At 36.5% G+C, this 9,460-nt stretch overlaps 1 protein-coding gene across 4 annotated transcripts; it reads right to left on the bottom strand.

The window, feature by feature from the left end:
* Positions 1 to 1,810: 1,810 nt before the first annotated feature.
* LOC113702895 (uncharacterized) lies at positions 1,811 to 9,035 on the bottom strand. Of its 4 annotated transcripts, none has more exons than XM_072061825.1 (13): positions 8,697 to 9,035; positions 7,728 to 7,882; positions 7,064 to 7,625; positions 6,842 to 6,991; positions 5,859 to 6,517; positions 5,661 to 5,735; positions 5,409 to 5,586; positions 5,224 to 5,322; positions 5,033 to 5,099; positions 3,239 to 3,401; positions 2,426 to 3,129; positions 2,210 to 2,307; positions 1,811 to 2,128 (listed from the first exon to the last, which is right to left on the bottom strand). In XM_072061825.1, the coding sequence occupies exons 1-11, from the start codon at positions 8,778 to 8,780 to the stop codon at positions 2,442 to 2,444; spliced, it is 2,880 nt and encodes a 959-aa protein (XP_071917926.1). In that variant the 5' UTR covers positions 8,781 to 9,035; the 3' UTR covers positions 1,811 to 2,128; positions 2,210 to 2,307; positions 2,426 to 2,441. The 4 variants fall into 4 exon arrangements, with proteins under 4 accessions (XP_071917926.1, XP_071917925.1, XP_027079861.1 ...); XM_072061824.1 differs by having other exon boundaries at positions 5,400 to 5,586; positions 8,697 to 9,034; XM_027224060.2 differs by having other exon boundaries at positions 5,400 to 5,586; positions 5,859 to 6,205; positions 8,697 to 9,032.
* Positions 9,036 to 9,460: the final 425 nt, after the last annotated feature.

Genomic DNA, 9,460 nt, shown 5'->3' with positions numbered 1-9,460 from the left:
AGGAGAGTAAGAAATGGAAGAGAGAGAGGGAGGAGAAGGGTGGTGTAGTGGCAGTGGTTGTGATGAAGTTTTAAAATTTTTAAAAATACCTCACTAAAATTTTAAATCTAAAAAATACCACAAAATATATCCTTAAAAAACCGCTAAAAATATTTACAATAAAAGTTTTTCACATACATTGTTACAATAAAATATTTCAAAAACACCTCAACCTAATCTAAACTTTTAGAATTAAAAAATCTATCGAATTGATATCTCATTATCTCCACAAGACTATTATTAGGATCTTGTTCTGCTATTGCTATCATGATCCTAATAGAGATCAAAAAACAAGCTAAAATTGGTTTGCTACTTTTGGTCTTTTTAAATAATACTACTATTAGATATATAAAGTCATCTAGATTTTATATGCTATTAGGTGTATATAGTCATCCAAATAATATTAGATATACATATAGTCATCTAGATTTTAGATGCTATTAGGTGTATATAATCATCTTGATTTTAGATAGTCATCAAATCTTAAAGTTTATACGTGTAGCCTAAAAGTTTAGGCTTTTGTGGAAACTAGAGTCTACAATCATGGCATGTCCAAAACTATCAAAATCAACCCAATTATAGTAATCATAAACGCGTCATGGATTCAATTCAATTCATTGAAGTATGGGCAAATTAATTATTGTTCAACCCCTTCAATCTTCATCCACATTGTTCTTTTGCAAACTTTGATAACCTAAAAAACCCAAAAATTGTGATTGAATATTATAATGCAATCTAGGAATATAAAAATTTTTAAGAGTCACACATTTTTCATGTAATAGATCGCTACCAGATTTCCTTGAGAGGGAGCGATGAATTGAAATGAAGAGAAAGTTTTTAAGAGACATATTTTCATGATACGCTAGACTGAAACTAGATTTCTTGAGAGGGTATGGTGCATTGAAATGAATGAAAAAATTTTCAAAAGATATGTTTTAGATCGCTTCCGGATTTCCTTGAGAGAGAAAACCCAATTGTTTGGACGTTGTCGTCGGGAGTCCTACAACAGCAGTGCTTCAACCGGGGCTCCCACTAATAGGCTCGTCAAACTCAGGATTTCCATTACTAGGCTCGTCAAAACTAAAATCGACCGCACTGATTTGCCCAAATCGCATCGGTCATGCAAAATTTTCATTTCAGCCCACTACAAACTTTATGCTGTAAGTTTATATCTTCCTAGATAATTTTGTAGTAGCTGATATTTTCTAAAAGTTAATTTCAACAGAATTTCTTAAATGTGCCAAAAGATTCTACTTCTATTGCACGGATGATTTTAGTTAGCATCTCCTCTGAAAATCACAAGATCATATTATTTTGAAAATTACAAAAAATATATATATCCTAGGATTGTAAGATCCTAAAATCATGCAGCCTTCCCTTTATTCCCAACCTAAGGAAATGAAGAGAATGAATTAATGTACCAAACACAAATTTCATCAACTAAAATACCATAAAATTTTAGACACACTACACTCAATTTTGTTGTTTGATGAAAAAATTAAAAAAATTTTATGGATAGCCTAAAGTCAAATAAAACATTTATAACCAGAATTATCAAAATTTTTATCAAAGTAGACTTAAATATCAAAGTTCTAGCGATCTGATTGACACTCAATTTTGTTGTTTGTAAATCTGAATTAAAGAATTTCTTTCATTGTTTCCAATGATCAAATGATAAAGGATAATTGCTGAATTTGTTCCATGGAAAATGCTATTATGATGCGTAAGCAAATTCAACTAAAATTGAACATAAAGCAAAGAAACCGCAAGAAAACGAAATAGGAGAAGCCTACTTCCTGCAATTTTATTACTATCTCGTAGAAAATGCTTCATTATGAATCACGAAGGGACAGAAAGAAAGAACAATAGATTGATGAAAACCACAGGTCTATAAATGTAGCCAAAGTAGAGTCTACTTGCTCCTAGTTCGGAATATAACATATTCGACATCAAAGAATCTAGGGGGAAAATCAGGAATGGAGAGGAGATAGGGGCCCATGTGAGGAAGCACTGAAACAGCAACTGGGGCGATATTCCTCCATGACCTTATTACTAATGAAGCCTTCCATACTTCTTGCAGCTCTGGTTTCTGGTTAAGATCACAAAAACGGAGGTAAAGTTAATTCATCTAAAAATGAATCTTAATTACAGGAGGTATTGCGATCCAGACCTGAAATGTTTTTGGCTGAACGGGTACAAGCTGCTGTTAACTTCTGTGCAGTCGGAATATGAACTGATCTAGTGAAATAGACCTATATCTAGTATTACCTGCCAGGGAATGACCACAATATTATCTTCATGATTAGCTACTAACAAATTTCTGCAACGAATTAAGGGAAAAATGCTCCATCACCAGAATCACAGCCAAAAGGAGAGTTATTCTTACCTATTGGTATTATGGGTCATTTGCCGCTACTAGACTTCTGGGAATTATTCATACCAGTAGCACCTTTGGAATCAATGCATGGTGTAAGTGGTGGGAAAGAAGGAACTGCTTGCAATATAAACTTGCGGCCAGTTCTCAAACCTGTGGACGAGCTAGAACCCGGCTCAGTCCCTTGACCATGAGGAGGAGAAACTCGCTTCTTATTAGGCGAGCTTACTTTTATAGCATTAGGTGGCATGGGGGTCTCCTTCAGAATTTCAGGTGTGTCATCATCCAAGATGCTATATAGTCCACCATCAAAGTCAACTGCTTCATCAGGTTTGGTTCCATCAAAATGGGTAGATGATCTACGCCAGCGAAGGGAATTTGCAGATGAAACCTGGTGATTTGCATAGGTTTGAGCTCTTGATGTATTTTCCCAATCCTGTGGATCAGGCAGGGCTGCAAGGCGCCCATCATTTCTTGGTACTTCACATCTAGGAGAGCTCTGATTCACCGTATGTTCATTGCCATACCCTATCCCCTGGCCAAATGAAACTAGATCCATAATCCCAGTATTAGCTTCTATTATCATGTTGTGAGTATCAGGATTTCCAGCTTGTCCTGGGGACATTCCATATGGTGCTAAGTAGGTTAGACAAGATTCAGGTGATTGAAGATACCCCCCAGAAGATAACCAAGCTTTTGGAGCACCCTTTCCATGGCTGGCGAGGAGAGAGAATCAAACAGTCAGTAGTAATGCTGACCGTACAAGAGATCACATCCATTAAAAGAAAATGAAACATCAACTTCTTCAATCAAAAGGAATCTTACTCTGAGCACTGAAATGCAGGAGTTAGAGGAGTCAAGCTGTGAGGATTGTATAATTCATTGTGCAGTAAACCATCTTTTGATGCCACTGACTCCAGCGTTGTGCCAAATGAACTATCCAATTTCTCACCATGTTTGCTAATCAGATCCTTGATCATACCAAATTCTGAAGTAAATAGTGCCTTGTTAAGATTACAATCGATGAAGTATCCAGTTCAAATAGAGGCTACCATGAAACCTTTATTTGATTACTCTAGTCTAACTTATGTGGTAAGAAAAGTTCCGAATTCATAAATCCAAATGAGCTAATTTTCATCTATCATAATTCTATACAGTTTTTAGGCCAAAGAGTTCCAACAGTCCAAAGTTTTTTTTTTTAAAAAAAAGACAAGACAAACAGAAAAACAAAAAAAAAGGGAGTTGACAAGCAACTAGACCAATCAAATTAATCAAGTACAACTTGAGACTCAAAACAAAATGCTTGACTTATTGGCTGCGTCTAACAAGTCTTTTACTACCCATCTTTGCCCAGATTCTTGATACCTCTCAAGCAACCAGGATGTGCTTTATGGCAGCCTCATGCTCCTTAAATGCTTATACGAAGACTGCAGGATGTACTATTTTGATGGTTGAGAGATATATTCCTGGATCTCGAGAAAAACTAACATATGAAAGGCTGACCAAAGTCTTACATCGTATTTCAACAAATTTTTCTAGAGTCAGTCTGGCCCTTCTACTATTTATTACACAAACCACTGGTCCATCACCATTTACTTATATCTAAGATTGGCATTTATCCTTATTTTGTAGTCTAAGATCAATTATCAAAGGCGTGAAAATACCATGCTATCTATTTCGGGGGAAAGTGGTAGTCTTTTGATTCTAAATACAGATAGAATCCTATTTATGCTTCAAGTAAGGCAGATTCACGTGAGGTGAACTTTTAATTACTTGGAGGTACTTTGTTAAAGTGTAAAACACCAACAAGATTGTTAAGCACAAATTGACCAGTTATTTGAGCACTTATCCCACAAGTATTTAATTGCTAGCAAAGCAAACGTTTGCTTGAGAAAGAATGCTTTTCAAAGAAACTTGTTAAGCACAAATTGACCAGTTATTTGAGCACTTATCCCACAAGTATTTAATTGCAAGTAAAGCAAACTTTTGCTTGAGAAAGAATGTTCACCAAGAAGCTTGTTAAGCACAAATTGACCAGTTACTTGAGCACTTATCCCCTAACTATTTAATTGCTAGTAAAGCAAACTTCTGCATGAGAAAGAATGTTCACCAGTCAGTTTATTCCTGAATTTTGTGCTAATACAGAAATCCAATTCAGATTAATCTTCATAACAAAATCGCATAAGTACATATCTGCTTCATTTCGACCAGAACCTAGCTTCTGCTCTGAAGTAACTCTTTTCATTTGTCAACAGAATTGCAATCTTTAGCTAAAATTTTATTCTGGTATGCTCTTTCGTTTAGACAATTCTTATCTCATGTACAACAGTTTCAATCGAAGAGACCTAATAGGAGACATGCCCATTTGTAACAAAGCTGGAAGGTCTTCAATTTTCTTTGTGGATGCATCACCCAACATCCAGTTTAAGAACATTAGTTCAAAGTAGCAAGAGATGTGCAGATATCAATATGAGGGTTAACATAAAGACTCATTATTGTGAATTTTAAAATATTAAGTCTGATCATTACAAAATTATATAATTCTAGAGTGTGCCACACGGTCAAGAGTCCACCTTTATACAAATTTAATTGTCATTATGCAAAGAAGAAAAACCATACCTCCCTTTTGGCCATAGACGTTTTCACATGCCTCACATCGACATCCATCAGAACATCCAACATTAGCCTTCAGCAAAGACAGCATCAAAATAAAATAACAATCATGATCAAAAAAAGTCCTAGAAGCTGAAGTCAGAGTACAGATATCACAAGCATAAATTACTGATCTTGCAACAAACAGAATGACATACCTGATAGCATTCACAATACTTTTTCAAACACTTTGACTTCTTGCAATTGCATCCCCTCTTGTGCCTCGCTGATGAAGGTGTAAAATGCGACCCATCCTCCTGGCAAACAATACCAAATGCATAATTCACTGTTGATATATTATTGCAAAATTCAGAGTTTCTGAAGGCTTAAATACCACACAAACATTTGTTGGAGGTTCAGTCAGATGCTGTATAATTTTTGGAGCAAATGCGAGTGGATTTCGAGATTCAATTTGTTGTCGTGTTTCAAGAACAGTATCTTCATATTCAGGTCTGTTGAAGCAGCCTTGGCAAGCACAAGGTTCAGCACAATAGATACCAGCAGCAAAGCAATCACAGTATCTGCGAACAAAGCAATTAAAATGCCAAATGATGTAACTGTAACCTCAAGCGACCAATACCATCAATCCCCTTACAATTTCAAGCATTTGGTCTTCTTGCAATTGCAGCGTTTGCAACCACTGCCATCACCAGCATCCAATGTTTTTTTCCTGCCATAAAGATAAATTGAATCAAAATGAAAATGGAGTTAAAAAATATATATATAAGGATAAGAAAATGCCAAAAAGCTCAAAAACATAGAAGTCTTAACTTCAAAAGAAATGTTAGCTTGCCTTTTCTTTTTTGGGCTTGACTGGCCAAAATCCACGAAGCTGTCAGAAGTTTCAGAGGTACACATCCTCTTATTTGAAGAATTTGGTTGAAGCTCAATTGGTTTCAAAACCACAGGTTCATACAACGGTTTCATGCTGCAAGGAGACAAAGTACTAGCAGAATTTGCAGCACCTGAGGCATGCTCATTGTGCCTACTCTCATCAGAAATAGGAACACCCTCCACATTTGCAGACGTCGAAAAATTATGATGCAAACTACTGCCTGTTATAGACATGGACTTCTTACCAAGCCCATTAAAACTACCTCTCTCAGCTGATCTCATACTAACCTTTGCACCAGAACCCATCTGCATAGAATTTATGATACTATTTAAGTGCAATCCAATGCCCGACCGCTTGGGAAGTTTGGAATTGTAATTTCCACTGGTCTGAGGAGAAAAAAATGGTGGGGTCATGTTAGCCAATAGCCTATTGCTGGGACTAGCAGGTTTATTTAGCGAAGCTGATTCAAGGACTTCTGAACCAGCAGGACTGGCAGGTGACCTAGGATAGCCGTCACTTCCAGAAGAATTCTGATAACCACTGTTTGGAATGATTTTGCCTTGAGTGTCTTCAAATTGCAAACAACGTCTACTTATGCCATGCTGGTGTTGAACAATCTAGGTCAAGAACCAAGCTTATTCCATTAAAATATTGTTTCAGAAAAAACATGGCATTCTATCTAGGTCGTTTCAGAAACAACCTAGATAGAAGGTGAAATATGCAGAAGCTGATGAAGTATAGAATATCTCCCATGCATTGACAAGGAGCCAACATTTTCTACTGAATTTTTTTACAGTGAATACAACTTAAACTTGCATCCCTAAATTAAAAGGTTCAAATAACAGTCATCACATCGCTATTCTTAATATCAGATCATAACTTTGAAATAGACACATAATCAGTTAAAATGTTTACATTTATTACATGAAACTTCTTCATACCTGAGCACAGTGACGATGCACTTTGTTCTCGAGCGATTCAGTACATTGTACTCCTGCATTCTCGAGAGATCTTCCACAATCCTGTGCAACTTGCAGAGATTCTGACAGCAAGTTACATCCCACTTCAATCACATGACCAGATCCTGCATTCTGCATTCAACATTTTGAGAGACTGGAAAAAGGTACAATTCCTCTTATAACAACAAAATGACCAAAAAATACCTCGGCCATTGAACGCCCTCCACTTTGATTCTCCAAAGCATGACCTACAGACTTGTCTGGCTCAACCCTTGGGTGTAAATCAGGCGGCCCATTACCATCTCCTGAATTCTGATCTGGTACAACAGACTTAAGATCAGATGGTGAGTCTTTAAGATTGTACTCTTCAGCTTGCTCCAATGTTACAGAAGCAGCTCCCATTTTCATCTCTTCTCTTCGCGTATCATCCTTGTCCTCAGTGTTTTCTGCAGATTCTTTTGAGTCTAATAATTCATGCTGTGACTGGGAGACATCATCAGAGCTTTTAGGAGTCAAATTCGCTGAAGAATCAGAATCTCCACCATCCATGTTCACAATGTCAGTTAAGTAATCATTGCCACAAACTGGAGGGCTGCTAGCTTTTTCAGGTTTAGAATCGTCAATAAATTCTTTTTGAGGGCAACTTCTCAACCTACTGCTCAAATGGCAACTTGATACCCTAGATTCCTCCGCAACTGTAAGAGTATCTTTACAACTCTCATGCTCTTCAGATAATCCTGCATCTGATGATCCAGCAGACTGGGGCCTGAGAATATTCATGATCATCATCACATTAATTCAATACAGACAGCCAATATTATTAAAGAATGAAGATATTCTTGAATGAAACTTCAAATTCATTTTGCACCTTTTAAGGAAACTTGGTTGGCTATTTGGATTTATATGAGGAGATCTGAATACAAGGGGAGGAGAATTGATTCCAGGGAATCCCTGTGAACCGAGTGCAGCCTTGTCAGGCTTTATTGGAGACAGGTTGCTTATGTAAGAGAAAACTGGGGACTCCTGAGATTCAAAGAGAAATCAAGTAGTAAGAGTAATATATCCATGATAACAGAAACGGCTCAAACCCTGGATATCTCCCATGCTTTACTCAGATTAAAAAGAGGCCAATCAGATAATTCTCATAGTTTTTTTTTAATTTTAATTCATCTTCATTGTCTTTTGTGGCATTAACAAAGACATAGAAACCATACATTCTAAAATAACAGGAATATAAATGCATTAGTAGTACCAAGCAAAAAAATCCTTGTAGAATAAGAAGTCCCGGAAGGATTCCATTTAGTGGCTAGAAATGGAAGTCAACCTTCAATGACAGGTACTTGATACCATTATTCCTAGAAAATTGCAAGAAACATTCTGCACAAACTAATCAAAAATTCAGAAACAGACGAATGCTCAAAAGAAAGACCATCCTTTCCCATTTTCCCCTTAACTACAAGCAACCAAAAACCCCATTTTCAGCAAAATTCAACCTAAACCCGCATCAAATCAGAGACCATTTTAGCACAATTTCAAGCCCCAAAAAGGAAATGCTAGCAAATCCCTACATTTTTGTCCAGGCAGTTAACATCCGATGCGACAAAAAACCCAATACCCTAACATGAAAAATTCCCCAACCCACCAAAAAATAACTCAGACCCATTTCAATTCAACCAAAACCCATCACGGAAATCCATAGCTCACGCACCAATTAAGACAAATCTACTCAAACCCATTTCAATTTCATCCAAAACCCATTACAAAATAACCCATCTTTTTCACATAATTGCACTAAATAAAGAGCCAGAATACAAAGGGAGAGAGAAAGTGAGCACACCTGGACTTGAAGAGGAGGGATTGGCAAAGGTGGAGAATGAGTTGAATTGTTGGGTTTGGAAGGTTGTTCAGGTGAAGAATCCATCCTCTAAAACCCTAAAATTCTTAGAACAGTAGAAGTTATAATGAGAGGACTTTTTCTGCATCCTTCTTCACTCCAATTTTCACTGGTTCCGCTTATTTTCTCTCTTTTTCTTCTTGAATAGTAGTAGTTTCCCTAGTCAATTTCAGTCAGGTTGATGATGATGGAGTAAGCATTTTTGCTTTTCTTTTTTTTCTTTTCTTTTCTTTTATTTTCTTTTCCTCTTTTTTTTTTTTACCGCAGGAAAAAAGGGATGAGATAGGAAAGCAGAAAAGAAGGGCAAGCGGTAAGGTTGTTAAATTTGGACATGTGAGAGAAAAAAAGGATAGAGATGTAAAGAGGAAAATGTGTGGGAAAAAGAATTTTAAAAATTGATAATTGCTTGGGCGGGAAAAGGCTGTTTTTTCGTGCTTGTGGGTCGGTTACTCAGCCCAAACCCGAAGAAAAGATGGTTAATTTCATTTTTTGTTCCTATACTTCTTTGTGTTTGGTATATTAGCCCCGAAACTTTGGACCACATACTTTTGTACTGTCAAATTGCTCCATAAAGTTTCTTTTGTGTTAATTGCCTGTCTTGAATTGATTGCTGAGTCATTGCAAATTATGCCAAGTTATTATAGAGTTGGTGATTGGTTCGTGAAATGACAATTCAACATTAAGAGATTAAACAAAATGATCGCAAT

Source organism: Coffea arabica, chromosome 8e, assembly GCF_036785885.1.
Source record: "Coffea arabica cultivar ET-39 chromosome 8e, Coffea Arabica ET-39 HiFi, whole genome shotgun sequence".
NCBI classification, from domain to species: domain Eukaryota; kingdom Viridiplantae; phylum Streptophyta; class Magnoliopsida; order Gentianales; family Rubiaceae; genus Coffea; species Coffea arabica.
Note: the sequence above shows the minus strand (reverse complement) of the source record. Positions and strands in the feature narration are given on the sequence as shown.

What these genes read in the sequence shown, in the direction of transcription:
- LOC113702895 (XM_072061824.1), bottom strand. Translation starts at nt 8,780, where the DNA reads ATGGATTCTTCACCTGAACAACCTTCCAAACCCAACAATTCAACTCAT. An exon ending in TCAAGCCCAAAAAAGAAAAG is followed by an intron (nt 5,736 to 5,858) that starts GCAAGCTAACAT and finishes TCTTTATGGCAG; the next exon opens with GAAAAAAACATTGGATGCTG. An exon ending in CTCCAACAAATGTTTGTGTG is followed by an intron (nt 5,323 to 5,399) that starts GTATTTAAGCCT and finishes ATTGTTTGCCAG; the next exon opens with GAGGATGGGTCGCATTTTAC.